Source organism: Parus major, chromosome 11, assembly GCF_001522545.3.
Source record: "Parus major isolate Abel chromosome 11, Parus_major1.1, whole genome shotgun sequence".
Classification (NCBI taxonomy): Eukaryota; Metazoa; Chordata; class Aves; order Passeriformes; family Paridae; genus Parus; species Parus major.
In genome coordinates this window covers 127994-151526 of record NC_031780.1, presented here as the reverse complement: position 1 = coordinate 151526, position 23533 = coordinate 127994, and the positions used below count along the sequence as shown (strand labels likewise).

At 42.9% G+C, this 23533-nt stretch overlaps 2 protein-coding genes and 1 non-coding gene across 12 annotated transcripts in view; all 3 read left to right on the top strand.

Annotated features, from left to right (window-relative positions):
• The window catches only part of AP1G1 (adaptor related protein complex 1 subunit gamma 1), a 38873-nt gene extending 19920 nt beyond the window's left edge, over positions 1 to 18953 (top strand). For 4 of the 5 annotated variants that reach the window (XM_015639724.2, XM_033517256.1, XM_015639726.3 and 1 more), the window contains exons 8-24: positions 806 to 901; positions 1363 to 1443; positions 1693 to 1791; positions 2200 to 2255; positions 3036 to 3149; positions 6178 to 6318; positions 6620 to 6674; positions 7773 to 7895; positions 8204 to 8293; positions 8796 to 8923; positions 9505 to 9609; positions 10110 to 10251; positions 10844 to 10970; positions 11412 to 11507; positions 11747 to 11907; positions 12914 to 13012; positions 15077 to 16318. In XM_015639724.2, the coding sequence (XP_015495210.1) occupies positions 806 to 901; positions 1363 to 1443; positions 1693 to 1791; positions 2200 to 2255; positions 3036 to 3149; positions 6178 to 6318; positions 6620 to 6674; positions 7773 to 7895; positions 8204 to 8293; positions 8796 to 8923; positions 9505 to 9609; positions 10110 to 10251; positions 10844 to 10970; positions 11412 to 11507; positions 11747 to 11907; positions 12914 to 13012; positions 15077 to 15178 (1815 nt within the window). In that variant the 3' untranslated portion in view covers positions 15179 to 16318. Of the gene's footprint in view, positions 1 to 805; positions 902 to 1362; positions 1444 to 1692; positions 1792 to 2199; positions 2256 to 3035; positions 3150 to 6177; positions 6319 to 6619; positions 6675 to 7772; positions 7896 to 8203; positions 8294 to 8795; positions 8924 to 9504; positions 9610 to 10109; positions 10252 to 10843; positions 10971 to 11411; positions 11508 to 11746; positions 11908 to 12913; positions 13013 to 15076 lie in introns of all 5 variants that reach the window. The other variant, XM_015639723.2, reaches the window with a different exon arrangement.
• LOC117245027 lies at positions 4567 to 4653 on the top strand. The gene has a single exon (XR_004499160.1). It is a non-coding gene; the product is annotated as a small nucleolar RNA SNORD71 (small nucleolar RNA).
• Positions 18954 to 19857: 904 nt separating the features above from the next.
• The window catches only part of PHLPP2 (PH domain and leucine rich repeat protein phosphatase 2), a 42236-nt gene continuing 38560 nt past the window's right edge, over positions 19858 to 23533 (top strand). For all 6 annotated transcript variants that reach the window (XR_004499155.1, XR_004499156.1, XR_001523724.2 and 3 more), the window contains exons 1-2: positions 19858 to 20017; positions 20218 to 20462. Coding sequence is in view for 3 of the 6 variants with exons in the window: in XM_033517318.1 (XP_033373209.1) it covers positions 19865 to 20017; positions 20218 to 20462 (398 nt within the window). In the remaining 3 variants the exon portion in view is untranslated. The remainder of the gene's footprint in view (positions 20018 to 20217; positions 20463 to 23533) is intronic.

The window sequence follows — 23533 nt, the reverse complement described above, 5'->3', positions numbered from 1 at the left end:
TTTTTTTTTTTTTGTGCCTGCACAAGTTGTTGCCCTGGGCTTTCTTCTTACCACAAATTGGGTTTTGTATTTTGTCTGTATCATGGGGCAAATTTGGGTGATTCCCAGAAGGGACCGGGACAGACAGTTAGTTAACTGCCTGTAAGAGGCTGTAAAGTTTTTCTGTGCTGCAAAGAGCTACACAGTTCAGCTGCAGTGCTGATAGTCTTTATGGGTGTAATTTGTACTCCAGAAGATGGGGGGAGTGGCCCTCAACCATTCCCTATGGCTGTAATGTTTCCCTTTGTTCTGTCCTCAGTCATGGTAATTCATGCATGTTGGAAGGCAAAGCAAATGTGAATAAGGGTTCCAGGAATGCTCCTGTCTGTTACTGTGTTTGGAGGGAAGATGTTGCAGCACCCTTCAGTTTCCTCTTTAAGGCAGATACAGGAAGTTCAGGGTTCTTTTTGTTCGTGTGTTTTATCAAATGCATGTTTTTGGAGAAGAATGTGCTTCTGAAGAGCAAAGGTAGGAACAAAAGGAGATGACAGGAAAACTAGGCTGGTTTTCTTCCTGTACTATAACACAAATGTAGATTAACTACTTTAAAGATAGAATATGCTGCTCTGGTCCCAGCTTAGCTGTTTCTAGTTGTGTCTTAGCCAAGCTGTAGGTATTTGTACAGCATCAGCTCTAGGTATGCAGGTTGAACTTTTTGGAAAAATCCAGCAACTGACTTGCTTTCAAATACAAGATTTGCTCTTGGACCTCTGCTTCAAAGCTGGGGTCAGGGAAACAACTAATAGGACAACTCTCTTCTTCACAGCTTGTTCCCCAATTAGTTCGTATTCTGAAGAACCTTATCATGTCTGGATATTCACCAGAGCATGATGTGTCTGGGATCAGTGACCCCTTTTTGCAGGTAAGAACTAATGCAAATACTGACTGATAGCTCTAATTCTAGGACTGTGTTTTGAGCATTAGGTATGATGAGGTGGTTACCGCCACACTTGTGTTGATTTTAAGGCTTTTTTAGCCTTCCTTCAAGCTGATTGTGCAAATGCTGTTATTCTGCCCTTGTAGAAGACACCTGCCTTAGTTTAACCAGCAGTTGTAGTGATTTATCACATTATGTGACAAAAGAGAGAAGCAGCATCTATTGGTTTTGGAAGGCTGTGCCTGGTAGCAAGGGGACTCCAAACAGTTCTGGCTAGTGGGAAGAAAATAAGCACAGCAGAAACCTATTTTTGTCAATAAAGTTCTTATCTGGGATAAGCATTTTGCTTAAGAGTGGAAATCAGCGGCTTGTTTTGCTATTCTACTACTATAGGTCCATGTCAAACACTGCCATCCAGCTTTTCTTTGCTTTATTTTATCAAATAGGTACGAATCCTGCGATTACTAAGAATTTTAGGAAGAAACGACGATGATTCTAGTGAAGCAATGAATGATATACTTGCGCAGGTAAGTCCTGCAAGGTGGTTTAAACTCCCTCTTAGTTTCATTATAATTTGGGTTCAGCAGCACTGGTGATTATACAGCTGCTTGCCTTTCAAGAAAATTTCACTCATGTGGAGTGAAATTTTCTTGAAAGAGATGCATGTTCAAGTGTGATGCTGTTTTGTAGGGGTTGGTTACTTTCACTGTTCTGCAGAGCAGCACACAGGAGATCTGCTTTAAATTCATTGAAGTTACTTTGTTTCTTTTCTCCAGGTTGCCACTAATACAGAAACAAGTAAAAATGTGGGAAATGCCATTCTCTATGAAACTGTGCTGACTATTATGGATATAAAATCTGAGAGTGGCCTGAGAGTAAGTTGCCTTTGCTATGGCCTTTGTTTTCTTCCTAGGATTGTATTAGAATAATTTATGTGGAGGACATGAAGCAAGGTTGTTTCACCATAACACAGCTCTGCGTCTGACTGTAGATAAGTCTGTAGCCTTTGCATAAAGGCAAGGTGCTTGTTTTGGGGAAGGGAGAGTGTTTGGGTTTCTTAAAATAGCAAACATTAAAAGGCAAAATTTCCCGAGTGTCCTGAATGCAAGTGAGAGCCTGTGATGCATCTCTTAGCATTTCCTTTGTTTAGGCAGCTTCTAGAGTTCTTTTTGGCTGAGAGCCACAATGCTACTTTTGACGTGTTGCCTTTGAAGTCATCATGAAATGATGAAGATGACCAGCAGCCCTTTTAGATTATTGATCTTCCCTAACTCTTTCTGCAGGTCTTAGCCATTAACATCCTAGGCCGTTTCTTATTAAACAACGACAAAAATATTAGGTAAGTTGTAAAAAGTGTGTTTTGACAACACCCAGTTTAAAATGTGTGAGAAGCAATTGCACAAAGATGATGCTGAAGTAAAGCTTTCCAGGAGACCACGTTGGGATCACTGCTTTTGGGGTTAGTGTGGCTGTTGAGCTTGCTTCTTTCTTGGTGCATTCTTTCCTCTATGCTAATCTGAACTGTGGCCCTTCCCTTCTTAGTTGGTAAGTTGGAATGTATGATCTATTTCTCAACATGTGATTTCTTAATCGCATCCATGTTTTTTTCCCTGTGTTGCCCCAAGTGGACTGTGGTGCTATTCAAATCAGAATTGGTGTTGGAGATCTGACAAATTAGGCAAAGACTGATTTTTCTGATTGTGTCCTGGTGGTAACAAAGGAGTTTAGTTCTGCTCTGGTCACTATCAGTCAGGATTTGGAATTGCTGAAACTGCTAGAATTGAATACCATCTCTAAGGAGTGGATAGCAAATCATTATATGGGTTTCAGACTCAGGCCCTTGGAATTTTTGACTGATGCTATTTTGAATGTAAGATCTGCAGAGGTGCTTGGGACAGGTGCTTGCTTGTCTGGGCAGCAGTGTTGTTGTGAGGCATGTTAAAATTGAGTGTAGTAACTTACCCATTAAGTCCCCTATAGGATCTCTATTCATTATTGAGTACAAGAGAATACTAGTCTGTTGCAAAGTAAGACTAGGTTTGAGACAAGGGGACAGTGTCTGTGCACAGATATTAAATGGCTACTGTCAGCTAGTGATGACTGTATGTCTTTATTGCAGATATGTAGCTTTGACGTCATTGTTGAAAACTGTGCAGACAGACCATAATGCAGTACAGCGGCACCGAAGCACCATTGTGGACTGCCTGAAGGATCTGGATGTCTCCATTAAAAGGTAATCAGATAATCAGTGAAACAGACTCTTGAGGTTGACCGTCTATAGAAAGAGAGCAGAACACAGAGGGAAATGACAATAATCCCGGGGAGCTGTGAGACTACTGTGAAGGTATAATATGGTTCCATAATTCAAACAAAATAATAAAGATGTACACCCATTTTTGGAAAGCTGCTGTTACATTTCACAGGGAAAAAATAAATTCTGTTTGCCTGAATTTTTCCAGAATGCAGTATCAGTGGACATTAGATTTGTGTGCTCTCAGTGAGATGGAAAGCCTCTGTGCCCTGTGATTATGATGAAACTTACTCTAATGTGCTCCACATTGGTTCCTTTCTCAGATGAATGGGCAGTGCCATGCTGTCTTGAAGAAGTGTTAAGTCATCCAAATAATGTATTCTTAGATATATTAGGGAGTGGTAGAATTCAGACTTGATTGCTCAAAAAAATTGCATACAAACCACATCTTTTTATCATTCCTAGTGTTCATTTGTCATGTAAATAGTAGTGTTGCTGCCTGGAATTGTGGAATTGCTGTTCTTTGGGCATTGGGAAAGCTTGCAACCTTAGTTCTCATGAGAGAAATACTTTTTGTCTTGTACTCTGTGTTAATTTCTTCCAGTTTATTCTCATTACTTCAGTTAAGTTCCTTTTATTCATGATAGTTACTTTCTCCTGTTTCTGTCACTTGTGGAAATTATGGAGCTGTTTGGTTGCCAAGCCTATGTGGAAGGCTGCTCTTCTAAACAGAGTGTTTCAGGCTGTTGATTCTTTGTTCTTTCTTTCAGAACTCTCCTCCTCCTCATTTTTCTTTCTTTAACTGGGTTGCAAACAAAGTTCTGGGCTCAGTGCAATGTACAGCATGCAGTGTTGGGCACAGCAGTATTTTTCCTGCTGCATTTTGTAGAGTCTCTCTGCTACAGGCCAGAATTGCATTCAACACTCATCACATGAATACAGCTTCAGAGTTATTCGACCTCTTCTTTTCCATGTACTCAAACTGATTAGATACACCATCGATCCTTGTTCTGATAGTCATTCTTCAAACTTATGCCCATCTAATCAATCAGCACTTGATTGTTTTAACAGCACTGCTGTATACAGACTAATATATTTAAAATGGGAAAGAAATTGGATTTGCCTTGCTTCTGAAACTTACTTTTTAACTGCTATGTAATGGATATCATGTAATCTCGTTTTACAGTTGCAAACTATTCCAAACCACAGATTTGAATCTTAAACGCTGAACAAGTCAGGCTGCTATTGCTGTTTGCTATCGGAGCCAGCATGGGGCTTGGTTGTAGAACAGCAAAGCCTTGTCTAGGTTTTGGGTAGAGTGCAACAAAAATATTTTATTGGTGACTGCTAGGAAAACACAGGTATGCACAAACAACTTCATGTCTAAGCTTCATGTCTAAGTGCTGTTGGAGGATGAAGCCTTTGAGTGATCCATCAGCAGAGCATGATGTTGCCATGCTGACACTCGTGCTGCTGACAATGCACTGTCTTCATTGGAGCATTATATTGACTGGATATATGTCAGAGTCCCCAGGCAGCAAGCTTCAAGAACTTGAGGGAAAGACATGATACCTGGTTTTGGTTATCTGAAGCATGGCCTCTGCTCATCTTCTTGTAACGGGTGCAGTTCCTCTTTGGTCCATATAGAGTAATTCAGAATGGCTTTGCCATTTAATTAAAGTCTTTCTGTCTGCTTGATTTGATTAAATGACATGATTAAGAGTTTTGTGACAGAAATAAAACATGTAATATGACTAAAGGTAAGCAATATGTGCTGAGGTAAGTGCCTGGTATGAAGACCAAATGGTACTCTCCTGCACAGCTGCAGTATTGATATATTCTAAACATAAACATGGAAAACATGGAACTCTTTAGGGTCGGGTGTAGTAGAGTTGGGAACTAGTTGGAGAGATGGAAACAATTCTAATAATGGTATAGGTCATCAACTAAACACAGATTTAAATGTTAAAAGGTAGCACTTTAGCTGGCTATTTCCAACCTGATTCTGAGCACCTCTGTATTTTTCAGTCCCTTGGTACTAGCTGGGTAAAAAGCAAGCAAAGTAACACATTTACAATTCACCATTCTGTAAAAATCCTTATTACTATAATAACTAGGAAAATCTAGAGAAGTAGTGTTGTCTAGATGTTTTCAGATTCTTGAGAACAAATAGCATGTGCCCAATACCATTTTAAAATCCAGTCAGGGTTATTTAGCGAACCTGTTTTAATGCATTTTAATACAGCTGCTGCTAAGTTATGCAGAAATCAATCACATATGAAGTTAGTAGTCTTCATCCAAAAAACAACAGAAGAACAAGAGATCTGTGCTAGAAACAACTACAGAAACTTGAAATAGAAAGGCCTGGGAGTAGCCTCTAAGCTCTCAATGTGTACAAAAAGGAATAGCAAGGAGATAGTAGCCTGACTAATTTTGGTGTCAGCACGTCTGTGGTGAAGAGGAATGAACAGCACCAGGGTAACCTGGGGTTCTAGAAATCTTACATAGTTTATCCAACTGGATACAGTAAAGCTTCTCAGTTAATATCTTAAATCTCTACTGTGTTTGAATATCTAATATATGGAATGGGAAAAAAGGTCTGTTCTGGATCCCTGAAGCTGGAGAAAGTGCGTTGTGGCATGTTTTAATTGTTACAGTTGTGTGTCAGAAAAGACCAACATTCAGTTACACTTGAACAGTCAGACTTTAATCCCAGTGGACTCTGGCTGCTGAAAGATACCGTGAGCCTTAAGCTGTCTTTAACGTATGGATAGATGTTTCTAGAACACCCCATAGCCCCCCACTCCCCCTTAATTTTTTGGAGGGTGGATGTTTGTCTGCCTATGAACAAAAAAATACCGCATATTAAATGAGGGCTGTTATCACAGGATTTGTAAGTATTGATCTCTTCTTAATTAAAAGGTAACTGCATTTTTGTAGCTAGATTTGGGGAATTTTTACTTCCTTCACTAGGTGAACTTACTTGTTGGTTTTCCATCTCTTGCCCTAGGCGTGCAATGGAACTGAGTTTCGCTCTTGTTAATGGGAACAATGTCCGTGGAATGATGAAGGAGTTACTGTATTTCCTAGATTCTTGTGAACCAGAGTTCAAGGCAGACTGTGCATCTGGAATATTTCTTGCAGCTGAGAAGTATGGAGTTGTTTTAATTGCTAATTATTTTTGGTACATCCTTGGGATTGTAAACATCTTGTGTGTTGTTTCTCTCCCTGCTTGCTTCCAAGAGAGAATGTGTTGATTGATTCATTTCTTCTCTGTTCACTGATTTATGTGTGGGTTGTTAGTTTTAGCCCTCCCTCAGTATTGATGTCCTTCCTTATGAAGCAGAGGGCCAGGAAGTAACTGAAAGGGGAGATTCTGATGATGGTGAGCTTCTTGCTGGTGTTGAAGACTGGCGGTTATTGCTCTAACTTGTTTTCTTAATTTTTGTCAGATATGCTCCCTCCAAGCGCTGGCACATAGACACAATTATGAGAGTCTTAACAACAGTAAGTGAAATTGCCTCTCTTGTGTATGACTACATAAATTTTTTTTTAATTCTGGTGGAAGTTACCATCAAGTTGGAGATGGTTCTAAAGGCTGGCAGCTAACAAATGCTAAAATACATAGAGGAAATGTACTTCGGATAATCACACTTACTGAGTTTACATATTTCTGACAGCCTTCCATCCCTGAGTGATTTTTTAGAAGAACTGTACTATTTCAGAAGCACACAAGAGTAGCAGTGTTTCTACTGCAGTAATCACATTAGGTTTCTAAGGACAACTCTTGTACTAGCTGATTCCAATATACAGTCCTTTCAGAGGAGAGTGAATGCAGCCTTAAGTGACTTGCAAAGAGAAAGGGGATTGAAGGAGTTTCTTGGAATTACTCCAAGTTGAGTTTATCAAAACTTGTTAATGAAACAGTCAACAGCATTCTAGTTCACCTTCTTTAGGTTTAATTATTACTCTTTATCTACTTGAATATCTATAAACGTCATAGCTGAGGTGGAACTGGAGTAGTGCTTTGGCAGCTGAGGGAAGAGATCTAGGTAACTTGGGTAGGCAATGTGTTCTGTCAGGTAAAGGAGTTGGAAGAAATTTATGAGGGTTCAAATTTGAGAAGTTTGTCAAGAAGTCTGGCTGGGATGCTCATTTGTCACCCTGAAACAGAAAGAATTATATTCATCTGAAATGAAAAGTAAGTTCCATTGGAAGGTTGGCTGTGAGAATTGCTCTCATGACTTCCTGAAGTCGTCTTAAGATGTAAAAGTAACTTGTTACTTGTCACAAAGTTACAGTAAATAACTGCTTTTTTTTGTCTGCTAGATAAACCACTCATAAAGTTGTATTCATTTTTCCATTCTCTCCTCTTGCAGCTTCAGGGATATAGTGTGGATTTCTGAGTATAGTTTTATTTGTTGGTAAATGTGCTGTCCTGTACTTCTGTCCCCCTGAGGTTGCTCAGAGTCAACCATAAAGTGCTCATGGATGAGGGGGTTGATCTTTATTTCCAGGTGCATCAGGTGGTTTTGTGAAGGGTATCACAGCTGTTGAGTGTTACTTAAGAACATCCATAGTAAAACCTGACAATTGTTCTTGCAGGCAGGAAGTTATGTTCGTGATGATGCTGTTCCAAATCTGATCCAGTTAATAACTAATAGTGTGGAGATGCATGCCTACACTGTGCAGAGACTCTACAAAGCCATCCTTGGAGATTACTCCCAGGTAAAAACAAATGCGGCCAGCTTCAGTTTAGTTGGTGCACTGCAGTAATTATGCATGTTTACTCAGCATCTCAGAGAAAGCTCATATCACATTGTCTGGCTCCAAGGGAGAGACTGCTGAGCAGGCATGTCTTCTATAAATTTATGTTCTTTTTAGTTTTTCCAGTTCTCTTGTGGAATTCTTGATTGAATCAGATACTCCTCTTTCTTCTGCTGTGGAAGGCTAGGCTTACTCCTGGACATGTGGACGGTTTAAGTTATCATGCAGGCAGCCATTTATCACTGAGCCTTTGATTTTTCCTCCAACAGCAACCCCTGGTACAAGTTGCCTCCTGGTGCATAGGAGAGTATGGAGATCTTCTGGTGTCTGGTCAGTGTGAAGAGGAGGAACCAATACAGGTATAGCTTGGGAAAGAACTACAACTGGATGCCTGGCTGAGGCTGGACGCACTTGATGCTGGCTAGGTGAAGGGCACGCTTTCAGCAGTTCTCCTGGCACAAATGTCCATGATGGTAATGCCTTGGACAGGAATCTCCTTCCTCTGCTGCAGGCATGGACTGTGTAAACACTGGACATGTGGAGTGCTGCTACAACTGGCAGAATGATGTGGTTTCAGTGCTAACTGATTTGGAAGAAATCTGCTAGGGTCTTAGCGGTATATTTCAGTGATAAACCTGCTCTTCAATGTGTGAAATAGGAACTGTATTTCAAAACTCACACCATAAGATCTCCTCCACCTGGATGCATGTCTCTCACACTCTGAACATAATGCTGTAGGCTCAGAGTTGCAGAGGAGGTGTGACATGCCCATTAGGCAAGAGACAGGTTTTTACAGTATATGCTGGGAGGCTTGCTGTAAGCTTCTTTCTGTCTTAGCCTGACCTCGCTGTACCTTTTCAGGTAACAGAGGATGAAGTTCTTGACATTTTAGAAAGCATCCTGATATCTAATATGTCTGCATCGGTGACACGAGGCTATGCTCTCACTGCCATCATGAAGCTTTCAACAAGGTTCACCTGCACTGTCAAGTGAGTTCCCATTGGTGGTGTACTGCACAGGGCTTTGTTGCAAATATACAGACATCAGTTGTCTTCAGTAGGAATATTCCTTGAACATGTTCTACTTGCGTGATTTACATGAGTCATCATGTTATTTGTTGGCTTTTACAGTCCTCCTTTACTCGCAGGGTGGAAGATGTCTGCTGTGGGTACTGTTTTCTCTAGGGTTGCCCTCTGTGTGGGGACTTAATCCATGTTGCTAGTTCTTGAAAACTCCTTATGAGGAAGATAAGTCTGTACTTTCAGTGGACTGTTCTTTCCAGTTCCTTTTTAGGATGATGGAGAGAAAAATAGCCTTGTTTCTTGTTGGACACTTCTCAGTGTGGGTAGTTGAGCTTTTTTATGCTATACCCTGAGGTGGTGTATTAAGTTGATGCTTTTGTGAAGGGACAGTTCATATATGGATGTTACATGGATAGTGCTGTTTTACATGAGTTACATGAGACTCCTGTTGAACAGAGACTAGGTACCATCTTCAGGATGACACATGCTAATCCCTTGCTTACTGCTGCTAATTCCATGATGTGTTTGTTTTCCCTGGCCCCCAACAGCCGCATTAAGAAGGTGGTTTCCATCTACGGCAGTAGCATTGATGTGGAGCTACAACAGAGGGCTGTGGAATATAATGCACTTTTCAAGAAATATGATCACATGAGGTAAGTGCCGATAGAGATTTGATGTTTGAAAAGGATCATTATCTGTTCTGATCTCCTGTGGATGACAGTGTACTGGACTCAGTGTACTGAGAACTTTGGTGATTTTTGTTAGGGTTACAGGGGAACCAGAATCCCACTCCTTCTACCGGGTTAGCGAGTGTTTTAAGGACTTAATGTATCCTGTGTTATTATTCTGTGATCAGAGACTCTATCTGCCAAAGCATTTGTCCTGCTTTGAGCCTGAGCTTGTCAGGTACTGGGAGGAAGCAGGAGACAGGAAGGCTTGTTTGTCTTTTAGTTATCAACTAGTGTATTTACAGTGGCACAGAATGCCAGGGATTGCTTCTGACCACCTGAAACTGTCATGCAGCCTTGCAGTTCTCCTGTATTGGAGCTCAAGGGAAAAGGCAGGTTGTCCCGTATATGAGCTCTTGAATGTCCAAGTATTTGGATTGGGATCCAGGAAGATGGCACAGTGTAACTATGTCAGCTTCTTTCAGGCCAGCATTGCTTGAGAGAATGCCAGTAATGGAGAAAGTCACCACAAATGGCCCTGCTGAGATTGTACAGACCAATGGAGAGACAGAGACGGCAGTACTGGAAACCAAACCTCCACCCTCTGGATTGCAGCCTGCCAACCAGGTAATATAAACTGACAGAGGATAAACTTCCACTGCTTGTCAGATCACGTTTCAGCCAGTGCCAACAGCAAGCTGAGTCCATCTCCCTCACCCTCTCTGCTTCTTTGCTGTTTCTCACTGATGATGATCGTATCATTGCTCTGCTCTGGTGGCTCTACTGTCCAGAACAGGCATGTGGGACAGGTCCTTGTAGGCTGTTCTGGAGCAGAGTGGGATTATCTCAGTTCGTTATGGTGCTAATAATGCCAAGGTTGTGTGTTTGATCCCCTTATGAGCCATTCACTTTAGAGTTGGGCTCAATGATTCTTGTGGGTCCCTTCCAACTCAGAACATTTTGTGATTCCCCAACATGTCTTAGTGTGCATGAACCCAGTCCTTCCCTCAGGATATTCCAAGTCCTTCCCTATCTCTTCCATCCCTCAAGCATGGAAACTAGATTTCTTGTGGGACATGGATCACAGTGAAACTAAGAACCCCTCTAACTAGCCATCAGCTCTGGTGGTCTTTAGTTTGAGAACAAGTAGAATACACTGCATTTGCAAGGGAAAGTAGCAAAACGTTGAATATTTATGTTATATCCACTCTCTCATTAGGCAAATGATTTATTGGACTTGTTGGGGGAAAGTGATATAACACCTGTAATTCCCACTGCACCTACAATCAAGCCAGCCTCTGCTGGTGGGGAGCTGCTTGACCTCCTGGGAGATCTCAACCTAACAGGTGAGCAGGCTGTATTTCTTAGAAGTCTATATTCTCATCGCTGGGATGGGATGAGGGTGGGCTACTTCTTCATTGTCTTTAAAGTCCTAGTTTTTACACTTACTCATACCAAGATCCATATTAGTGTACAGGTGGGAGTCAGTGATGAAGTCACAGGTTGATTCTGCATGATTAGCTGCTGAGACTTGAGAATTTTCACACCTGAAAGGTTGTGAGCCTTTCCAGAGAGGACTGTGAGATGTGAGGAATTAATTCCATTTGAATGCTTGCTAGTGCACTAGGAGCCAGTTCTTGAAAGCAAAGAAGGGGAGGATGACAACACAGGCGGTTTATAGAGCTTCATGTAAAGAAATACAATATGCAGCACTCAGTCTTCTGTGAAGGAACAATTACTCTTCATTTCCTGACAGCAAAGAATTAATCCTTCAACATTTCTTGTAGGTTCTCCAGTATCTGCCCCTGCACCCCAGATAGCACAGCCTCCGTTCCTGCTCGATGGACTTACATCTCAGCCTCTCTTCAATGATATTGCTGCAGGTTAGAGACATGTAAATTCTTTGCCTAAAGTGCCCCAACATCCAACTAGAAGAGGAAACAAGCAATAGAAAAAAGAATGGCGGGGGGGGGGGGCTGCAATTTGAAAGTGTGGCATAGACACTGCAGCACAAGGGGGTATGTTTAATCTTCAGAAGAGTCTGGGGTAAAGTAAATGCATACTATGATGTTGAGAATGATCTCCAGATTCTGTAAGTCTGCTGCTTTTTTGTTTCCAACAGGAATCCCCTCCATTACTGCATACAACAAGAATGGGCTGAAGATTGACTTCACCTTTGAGAGGTCAAACACCAACCCTAGTGTCACTGTAATCACGATACAGGCCTCCAACAGCACAGAGCTGGACATGACAGATTTTGTTTTCCAAGCTGCAGTACCAAAGGTAGAGCCACTTTGGGCAATTACAGTGAGAAGCTGAAGGCCAGTTGCAAACACTTCCTGATTGGTGCTTTCATACAGATAGAAACTTGCAAGGTGAACAAAGCTGATAACTGTTCCAAGTTTCTCTTAGTGTCCATTTAGGTCATCTCTTTCCAGTCTGAAAGTACATGTTGTAAATGTAACAGAACATAATTCCAATCAAATTGGACCACTTCTGCTTGAACAAAATCATGTTTTGAAATCACCATTTTCTAGAAAGTGGTGATTTTTTTGCCTAAACCTTAGGCAAAAAAAACAATTTGGGTCAAAACCAGTATTTTGTAGGGACTAATCATGTCCTTTATTCTTCATTTACAAGAAATATACTGTGTTCTTTGGAGTTATGAGTACTTGAAAGAAAAAATCTTTTGAAGCAATTAGTTGCTTATAAAAATATAAGTGAGTCACAATATTGTGATTAATGGCAGTCCTCATTTAAAGTGAACTGTTTCCCCTTGCACTCAGCTTTAGCACAAAATGTGAGAGACAGATACTGCCTAATTTATAGCAGAGGAGACTGTTGAAGCAGCATGTGACTGGAATGCTCTCCAGATTTGGGAAAGCACATTTACTTCTAGGAACTACTATTCCTCTAACTTGGATTCAGGTAGATTTTACACCTGCCATAGGAAGGAACCAGGGAAAGAGCAAGCCTCCTGAAGGTATGGGTGTGCTGACTGTTCCTCTGAGTGCAACACATGGAACCAAGTGTTGCTGCTGATCTTGGCACACTGCAGTAAACCCTCACCTCCTATTATTTGTGTTACCTGGATCCTACGTGCATAGAAAGTAGGTGGGCCAGTGAATGTGTTGTTCCTGTGGAACAAGATGGGGAGTTCAAGAACTGATAATTCAGGGCCGGAAACCGAACTTTTAATTTTCCTTGCTTTCTTTCTGTCACTTCTTGCAAACCAGTCACTTCTTACTTGATTACGCATCAAATTGTTTTCTTTTTGCCCTGTCTTCAGACATTCCAGCTGCAGCTTCTGTCTCCCAGCAGCAGTGTCATCCCTGCATTTAACTCTGGGACCATCACACAGGTCATTAAAGTCCTGAATCCACAGAAGGTGAGTGATTTCAAGAAGAATTGTTGAAGATACTGTCTTGTAATCATTCATTTAGTGGCAGCCAGGGATGCATCTCTGATGAGAGGTAGGGAGTGATGAGAGTGAATGATATGTCTTTCATGGCAGTCATTTTGGTTAGAGTTAGGAAGAAGCTATGAAAAACACAGGAGGTTCTGGACACAGGTTTGGTCTTCTATTTGGTTACACTGCTAAAACAGTTTAACAGCTTTGCTGCCTTGAATTTATTCACATCTTGCATCGCAGTGCTTGTTAAGTTCTCAAATGGTCAGAGGAGCTAAACCTTGTGTTTCTGTGGGTTGTAAAAGTGACGTTTGGAAGGCAAGCATCTTGACACATAAAGATACTCAACATTTGTTCTTGCTATCTGCAGTGGTATTATTAAAATATTTTTACACAAAAAAGTAGCTTGATCCATGTTCTTAAAATTGCCTGTCAAGTGGTCTCATTTGTTTTTAATGTGATGAGTATCATTTTAAATAGTTGATGGAAAGAATCTTTAGGTGTAATGTAATGGTAATTCCATTTGTTTTAGTCTTCAGAGAAAGGCTTCAAGACTGGGACACAACAGACTTAAGGGGGAGGGAGGGATTTGACCCACATTTCTTCCTTAAGAGGGTTTGCAAGTTCTCAGATGACATCAGAGAGAAAAATAAAATTGAGATCACCTTTCTTCCTTTGAGACGGCCTTATGATCTTAAATGACTCTAGGAACTTAAAACATCTGAAGCTTTTCATAGGCTATGTACTGCTCTAGATGTAAAGTATTTCTGCTAGATTGATGTACAAGTGACAAAAAAATTCACAAATTTCAGCCCAAGTTTCACTGAATGGCAGTCTTCTAGTGCACAGATTTTGTGGTTTCCATTCATCTCCCTTTATTTCCATGTAGTTTGCTCATCTTCATCTCTGCCTATATTAAGCCACAAGACTAATTACTCTGTGTCTTCTATACGTCTGATACCAGTTTCTCTGTGGTGCTGTAGAGCACCTTTCAAAGATCACCTTGAAAGTTATTTTCTGAACTTTGGAGGATTTGAGTGTTTTCCCATAATGTGCCATAATGCGACCCACAAGATGAAACACACGTAGAGTAGTGGCATGCTTTCTTGTAGGAATGCCACAACTCCTAGGAACACTTCAGAGTACAGAGGTGCAAAATAGAGTCATCATGCTGGATTTAAACTAATGGCTAGTTTTCCAAAATGCCAAATAAAATAAAACATGACAGTGATGATTTTGAACTATTAGTGATACAGCATAACTTTATTATCCTGAGCCTGGTTGAAGCAGTCATTGTCTTCCTTTCTTCCCTCTGCTATCCCTTTTGTGTATTTGCTTGTAGGTATGGAGAAAAGAGAGAGAAATAGTCACCCTCCGGCTTTTCATTTTTGGATTTTTTGAGAGGAGAATAGGGAACCTGACTGGAGCATGCTGTACTCTAACTGTTTTTAAGGGCCACCTGGTATCTGGGTGACAGCCAAATGACAGTGTAAAGTGACTTTTGAGCTATTTCGTCATTTACTTGCAGCAGAAGGGAATGTTCTTGGAGATTCTGTTTCCAGTCTTTCATAGGCGATTTCCTTCACAGTGCTGCTGAGCTGTGCAATGTTTGAAGTTTGCAGACTGCTGCATTGAATTGACAGCCCATCTCTCCCTGCAAGCCCAAGTGCAGTGCAGCAGAGATCTGCCACCTGCTTTCTTCTGTTGTTAACTGGAATTTGAAGGTGGTTAATTTTGTGATCAAGGACTTCAGTGCTTGCAAGAGCAGGGCCAGTGTAGACACAGACATAACTTTTTTAAGAGCTTGTACCTGATCTGAGAACTGCAGTGACTAATCAATGTCCTACCAGACTGAGCATTTATCTGCAGTGTCATAGCTCACCGTGTACATACTCCCAGCAAGCTTTTGCAGTCAGGAAAAGTTTGTGTTGAGTATTCATGGGCTGGGGGAGGGGAACTGGATGAAGTGGAAGTCTCTGACCTTTAATGAAGACCTGAATTTGTTTTGTTTGTGTTTGTTTGTTTCCCCCTTTTCTCTTATAGCAACAACTGCGTATGCGGATCAAGTTGACATATAATCACAAGGGCTCAGCAATGCAGGATCTAGCAGAAGTCAACAACTTCCCCCCTCAGTCTTGGCAATGAGGCTCTGGCACCATTCTTATTCTCATCCCACCCAATCAAAAGAACTCTGGGAAGAAGGTTGTGATCCTTGGCAATCCCCCAAACTGCACCATGGGCATGGGGAACAAATGAGACCTGCTGATGAGGAGGAATTTTCCTGAAGTGATTGCTGACTTTGAAGCATATCTGTTAAGACTAATCTCCTCTCCTCTGCTGATGAGGCTGGTGGCTTGTGGAGGCTACTGTGCACTCCCTCACACATGCATTTACAGCCAGAAGCAACATTCCCTTCTTCCCTTCCCCACCCTTCTTCCCCCTCAAAAAGGAACACAGCCTGGTTGGAAGAGAAGTCTGGAATTTCTAGCAGGGAAACTTTCTTCTATCTGCAGCAAGTGAGCAGTTGCTCCTTCTTTCTGCTGTCTTTTTTTCCCCTGGGGTGGGTAAGGTGTGTTGTCATTCATTTCTAGCTGGATTCCTTCAGCCATTTTCCATCTGGAACTCAGATGGGGTCTTGGGGAATGTCAGGCTGCCCTGCCTCTTTCTTCTTGTATCCCCTAGGTCTTAAGGGGCTGGAGGCTTCTTATGACCTACTCAGTGCATTATTGTATACACCCACTTCTTAGTTATGTGCTGCATACCAAGAGCAAGTGAGGCCTTTGGAGCTCATCTGCAAACCTGGGACACAGTGCAGGAGAAGAGGTGCTGGTAAGAGTTGGTAAAATTGCTTTGGTGCTGTACTTGGAAATTAAGCCCTTACACCTGAATTTTCTTTCCTTCCATCAGTAGCCACAGCCATGCAAACGCAGAGTCTTCTGTAGCTTTCCAAGAAAGTGAAGTGAGTTATGAGAGCTGTAGAGATAAAAGGAGCAGCTGGTTTTCTACCACATAGTTTCAAAGTCTTTCAACATGTTAGTTGTGGTTTATGGGTAGAAAAGACACATTCAATTTTCTAGATCAGTTTTTGGGCAAGAGCTTTGCTCCTGCTGGGAGATTCACCAGAGACTATGCTGCAAAGTTGCTCTTCCTGGTTATTCCAGAACTTCTCCCCAATTTTATTTCCAGAGCCTGTTGTAGACCCCCTGGGTTCCATTTGAGTTACTTCTGACTGGGATATTTGTGTTGTATCTGTAATATTGGCACTGAAATAAAGACCATGCAGTTTAAAGAGACCTTTTCCCATTTTTTTACTTAGTTGATCCTTGCTCCCTTTTCAGAATAATGTGCCAGTTCAGGTTCAGACTGAAAGTAACTAAACTGTGTTTTGAACAGAAGCCAGTCATTTGAGTATTTGGATCCAAAGATGCAAGGTCTGGTTGGCAGCCTCTGAGCTCATAGAAAGCTGTGTTCAGGGGTGTCCCTGTGGGAATTTGTGGGTGGTGGTGCAGTTCTGGGCAGTCTCTTGGAGGTTATGTTTAAGACAGACAAAAGCACAGTGTGACAAACTTCAGATGTTCAGTGCTCTTTAGGACATGATATGTATTAGAACTTCATTTGTGAGTGTGCTAGTAAGCTGAAGGTTGGGCACTTCTGCTTCAGTTTTGTTCCAGGGCTTTCCAGATCACTGAGTGCTCTAAGGGCAAGCTTAGACTTAGCTTCTTGTGTCCACAGAAGTGCTAATGCTGGGCTCCAGAGCTCTTGCAAAAAGTATTGCAAGAGTGATTGACAGTGTACTTAGGGAAAACAGAAGACCTGTTCTTGAATTTGGAGCAGGAGGCCCGTAAGGGTTGTTCAGTCTGGTCTGGTCGTAACTGCATTAAGCAATGTAATGTAGGCCTGACTGTCACTGATTTAAGTGCTGGTCCATGGGTAGTGGAGTAACTTTATCTTCTCTTGAAGGGTATTTTTGCTACTTTACCAAATGAGCTGGTTTGGCCTTCGGATTAGCAAAAAGTTTTTTCTCCTGGAACTGGCATCAGTGTAGGGTTACAAAATCTAGAAGAACAATGTATGATTTCCTTAAAATTAACTTTGGGTTGTGGTAGGGTCATGCCTTGGCTATCAGTGGTGAGATATATCTTGTGCTTAGCTAGAAGCATCGTGAAACAAGCATTTTGCAGGAAATGGCTGAATCAGGGTCCATTTCTGGTGCTGAGCATTTAGCTTAATCATTTTCACTGCAGTTGTGGCTATTCATTGCCCCACTAGCTCAAACTCAATATTGAAGACTGAGTATGTTAAATCCATACCCCAGTGAGCTCTGAGATAAAAAGCTAATGGGAAGTCTTTGCCTTGGTTCCTGAACTCCTCATAAGCTCTCCCATTCTCTTCACAGAGTTGTACATGGTCACTCGTACTGAAAGCCAGCATGCCTCGCTCTCCCTTTGGTTTTGCTGGGAAAGAGCACTGGTACAGGAAATTAGATGGGAAGGAAGAAGAAAATGGTCTCTCGCCTGGCCAGTTTGTTGCAGCAGTCATGGGAACAGTGTATGTTGTCCCTCTTGTCATGCTTGTTTTCTGTCCCCTAGAGCAGCTGGGGTTTGTTGTCTGTCTCTGGTAAGCCTGCAGGGTGAATTCTTCCTGTATTCTTGGCTCCTTCAGCCACCCTTGTACTGTCTGTGGGGAAATGGGCATTTTGTCATGTCTTTGAGTCGAGCTGGAGGAGGCGATGCGTGTACCCAAAATATGTTTTGCAGGAAGCCATACCTTGGCTATGAAGTACTCTTTTGTAGCAGCCAAACATTCCAGTTGCAGTTGTCCTTGGAGCTCTCCCCTCCTCCCTGAGGGATGGATGCTGACATTTACACAAGAAGGAAGGCCAGGCTTCACACCTTCCCCTATCTGCAATACCCAGATAATGCTGCTTGTTCCTTGACCCCCCATGTGCTTTTCAAGCTCTGTGCTGCTGCTGTGGTTTTCCTCTGGAGAGTACTCACACATCTGAGGCACTCCAAGCATACACCGAGTCCTCTTCCCACTGGTTGAATGCACCAGTTCTTACAGGTCTGGTCAACATTTTCCTTGCTTCAGTGTAAGGAGGATATAAAGGCAGCAAGATACAGACTTCATGGCTAATCTTACTAGTATCTGCATGGGAGGCTTTGGAACCGGGAGACACGGGATATCTGCTTTGCCAAGTGAATGTATTTTGAGTCAAAAAATGACAGAAACAGGCCATAATGGGCCTGAAGGGGGAGGAGACATGGAAAGGTCCTAAAAGTCGACTGTCCAGGTCTTGATGGCACAAAATATGGCCTTGAACAACTTATTGAAGCAATAGCAGTGAGGGGACTGTCTTTACAGTACCTTGGATCTATAACTCAGAAGATACTGAAGCAGCTGGGAAAGGTACCAGTGCCTTCCCTAAGGCTGGTACTAGCTGTGAGCCGCGGCAGCAGTGACGCTGGTGCACTTTTTTGTCTTCATTTTCTGTTTGGAGGCTGTGAGGGAAGGAGCTGCTGGACTTCTTCCCTTTTAACTTTCACTCTATTCCTGTATATTCCTTTTTCTTTCATGATGTTGTAATTTAAATTTTACACAGAGCCCATCCTACCTCTTTGACAGTATAGAGAAAAAAAGAAAAGCAAACAAAAAACTACTTAAATACAGACCCCCAACAAATCCACCAAATTTAAAGTGGAAAACATGCCATTTGAGGCAGGGTACCTGTTGGCAGTCAAAATTCTGGAGACCTATTTTTGAGATGTGAAAAATCTAAGTAAATGCTGAGTCATAGGTGAGTGAGGAGCTTAACAGATGTAAACATTTACATGGGATGCATTAGACTTCTGCTGTATGTATTGTCTTTTGGTTGAAACAAATTATGAAGTGACTAATAAAATGAGTCAATATTCAATGATTTAAAACTGTGCCTTGTTGCTTTCTGCAAGTACAGTGGGATAGAATGTTTTGATTCTTAATGTTTGACCATGGCAACGTCAGATGATGCAAAATAATAAGGCCGTATTTTGAAAAAAATTTACAAGAAATTTTGAGACCAAGATGAGTGGACAATTGCAAAACACTTGAGCAGTTCTGTGGAATACCATCCTGAGAGAGAGCGTGTCAAGTTACAAGCAGCAGTGCTTGTTCAGATGCTAGAAAGGCGTGGTGGGATCTGAACACAAGGAATGTGTTTGGAGCCTGCTCTGGGAGCTCGTTAAAACACCCCTTTCATGTACTCCATATGCCTTCTGGACAAGGATTGTCCCACAAGTGCCTGCTTTGTGTTTTCTAGTCACAGTCGCATTTCACTAGATGGCCTTTCATATCTTTTCAGACGTGTAGTTTCACTGTGGAGAAGGTGGGAGTGTGCTTGAAGCTGCTGGGGCAGAAGCAGTGGCTTCCCAAAACCACTAACATTCTTGCAGACTGTGTCATGATGGTGTCGCTGGTAGATGATGACGTCACTAGTAGTTAATGACATTATTAGTAGTAGGCACTAGTTAAGTTTTACGCGATGGAGCTGCAGGGCAGCGGGAGAATGGTGACGTTCGGCTGTTGAGCAGTGCACCTCCAGCTGCGGGGCGCTGACAGACCCTGGAGCTCCGAGAAGGGCGAGCGGTGACAGGTGCGTTCGCAGCGTTGACGTGAGCTTTGCCTTTTCCCCGGCTGGCCTCTCGCTGGTGGAAGGCCGCGGCCGCAGACGCGGAGCTGCGGGCAGCCGGCCCGGCGGGAGCAGCGGCACCGGCCGGGGCGGGGCCTGCGCCGGACAGCCCGCTCGCTTCCGGGGCGGGGCCGCGGAGGCCCGGGGTGTGGGTCCGGCCGGCGATGGGGGAGGCCGGGCCGGGGCCGGGCGCTGGGCCGGGGCCCAGGGAGGCGCAGGAGCCCAGGGAGGCGCAGGAGCCCGAAGAGGACTCGGCAGCGCCGGGCGGCGCACGAGGGGGCCGGGCCGGACCCCGCGGCGGCATCCGGGTGCTGAAGGTGAGGAGGGGACCGAGGCCTCCGCCGCTCCGGGCGACTCGGTGGGGTGGAGGAGGGACGGAGGGAGTCGGCTGCGGGACGCCGGGGGCACTTGTCTGTCCCGACCTCGGTCTTTCCCATGCCGGTGGTCGCTGCCTGTGCGGAGCGGGCCGGTGCGGGCCCGGGGCGGTGCTGACGCTCGGGTCTGGGCTGCCTTGCAGAGGAACGCGAAGCGCACCGGGGGCAGGAGCTGCCAGGGCAGGAGTCGGGTTGGTTCCCGTGAGAGGACCTGGCTGAAAGGGGACGTCGGACGAGGCTGCGTGTATGTTTATGGAAGAGACTCAGCAGCTGCGGCTCCTTCGGACTTACGCCTGGTCCTTTGCACAGTGGACACCCAAGCCTCGGAGATCTGTGACGGAGAAGGGAGGGAAAACCTCTTTTTGCAGCTTCATGGAGACCTGGTCAGGTGAGGGCCGAGAAAGGGTAAATCTGACTGAGAAATGTTCTGTATAGGGTCGCGGGGCTCTGTTCATCGTGTGCCTATGCCTGTTGGCAGGGCGGGTAGGGAACAGGCAGAGGTAATAGCTGGCAGTCAGGTACAGCCTTGAGTCACACACTTCATAAAAATTAGATAGTGGTGAAATAGAGGTTACACACCTCTGTTAGTTATGTGTTTTAACGGGGAGGGTTTGATTGTTGCTCCAGCCAGAAACTTGTCCTCGTTTTCTGGGTAGAGGCACCAGTTCATATATTCCTTTGTTGTGTTGTTACGGGGATTTTAGCATCTGCATAACCTAATCTATTTAAGAGACTGTAAACAATTATTTTGAATTAGCAAAATAAGGTGCTTTTGCAATTTATGTAATGTAATATTTACATGTTAGTAATTTCTTTTGCCGAGAAGAGTTGCCAGCTGAAAAATTAAAGGCAGACAGAAAGTGTACCAAGGGTTATATGAAGAAGGCTTAAGCATCAGATGCTGTATTTTATGCCTGAAGTCAATTTAGGCTGAAAAAAAATGGCTCAGGGTTTAATGTGCATGAACTTTATGCTGTGTATTATGGACTCCTCTAGGTTTAGAAGCTCCTATTCAGTCTGTTAGGATTTAAACTTTGCACTGATTCTTCTGGACTTAAGATTCAGTTATAAAATTGCCACTTCTGTTTTCAGGGGCAAATAATTGCTGTGGTCTCCTTACTTAAAGGCTAAATAGTAGATACAATGCATTTTGTACAGAGCTAGTAGCTGGATTTTTGATAGTGAAGGTTACAGGTTGCACGTGTCCAGATTGTAAAACTGTGGGTTATGCTTGCTCTGTAATGGGCTGGGAACACTAGTGGTGGGACATGCAAAGAGAACACGACGTGTTTAAAACTGACTGTTTGAAAAGGATATTTAGAACTGTTTGCTTTGCCTTGGTCAGGGTTATAAGCATTAGGGATTGATTAGTTAGAAACTCTGTATGAGAACGGATGGACACGCAAATATAGGTACTGAGGCAACTAAAAACCTCTGTTGCTTGAAAAATTTGTAAGGAAGTTGGCATGTTTTGGACCATAATAGCGAGCAGATTTTCCAGTGTTTTTAAAGAAGAGCAGACCCGTTAGTGCAGATCATGAAAAAGCTTAGGTAATGCTTGTAGATGTGTTCAGAGATACATTTTGACTTTATTTAGCTTTTGAAGTGGCTTTTGCATTTTAATTCTTTTCAGTCTCTCTTTTCTCATGCTAACTAGCGATGCCTGTCTTTGATTTGTGGCAGATTTTGCACTGGATTAGCAAATTTGATCTGCTGCCAGTCTTTTGGAAGCAAGCACTGAGGTGTAAATTATTACTTCCCATTCTTTTTGCCTCTTGGTATGTGTAGGACTTGGTCAAGATTTGGCATAAATTTTGTGAACAGTTCTTTGTTATGATGTGTCTGTTCTTTGTAATTGTCAGAGTGTTTTTGTCACAAAAGAGATCCTTGAATTACTTCCCACTGGAGTTGTTCTTGGTAGGGAAATGGGAATTACCAGTATTGCTTCAGTAACACCTGTGTTAGCAGCAGGAAGCAGGCCTGAGTGGTATCTACTTGCATGTCCAATGAAGGGTGACAGAGTGCTCAAGATTATCCTTGTGCCCTGTTGAGATAATTCCTTCCCGGAACAAACTTTACCAATTACTTTAATAACATGTTCACAATACAAATTACTTTGTTAAATATCTGATCACATCTTACCATGAGTATGTGTGTCTCCCAGAAGCTTCTGAATTCTTCACCCTTTTAATATTAGCAGGTGATTTTCTTTCCAGAGCATGGCAGATGTTGGTTTGGCATATGACTTGGAAGACTGAAAGCTGTATGGAAGAATGTCAGAAGCTCTTCTGTGTATTCAGTCTAAATAGTCACCAATGTCCTTGTGATCATTCTGTTTACTTTTCAATTCTGTGAATTCAAGTCAGTTTCTGTAAGAAACTACTCAACAATGCACTCAAGGATCTTTAGCTTTCTCCTTTCTTTATGCTTGTAACCCTTCACATCCAGAACCTATATCTTCCTGCAGAGGGAAGGGTTATACAAGAATTACACGCATACCATCTTTGGTCTGGATACTGCTCACAACAATATTTTATGCTTCAAAGATAGGAAAGCTTGACCATTACTTACAGAGAGCTGCAGTTGGAAACTGAAACTGTTGCTCCTTCTTGTTGGCTTTTCTCTCTCCTTAAGCCTTTGCACCTGTGCTCGGAAGAGCTGCTGTAAGCAGAGGAAGTATTCAGTCCCTGATGTGTGATATTGCTGAGGATGTCACGGGCTGTTTGTGCCAGATCACAGCTGCTGTGACAGCCATGCGTTCCCACATGTGCCAGCATTTGGAGCTCATTGTGTTTGGTATAGGATGAGTTTGTGTGGTTCTAATGTGATCTCATGCCAGTTTGGGTTTCACACCACATTGCTTTCTCTTGAAAGGAAAGTGCATTTTCCTACTGCAGTTTAAGTGTTACTTCTTGAATCTGTCAGATTTGACCAAGTTAGTGAAGAAATTCCATATGGAAACTCCATATACAGGTTTTGGTTTTCCATTTGGTGGCCTGTCAAGGGTTTTGTTTAACCATCATCAATCCCATGGTTCTTGATAAGAACTTGGACAAGTAATCCGTTCCTCCAGGTCTCCAGAATGTCTCCAAGAGCACTCAGGGAACTGCTCTCTTTCTTAGTGTGAGCATGATCCATAAGCAATGGGCTGGTTTGCTCATGGCCTTATTTAGAGACCATGTGAGCATTGTTAGTCACATACCTGGCTCTGCCCCAGTGTGGTCCAGTACACAGCAAAGTGCCAGAAGGCAATCAGACACCCTTTCCCCCATGTCTTCATGACTGGAAATACCTAACCCTGAGCTCTGCTTCCTCTGCAGAGTGGCCAGTTATTGCCTCCTGTGACTTTTTGGGTGTCGATCTTTCATAAATGCAAAACTCTCTTGCCAGGTAGTGAGGTTTGAACAACTTGTGATGTTTTACAGACAGCTTCCAGAATTCTGAAGACTTTTTGGGAAG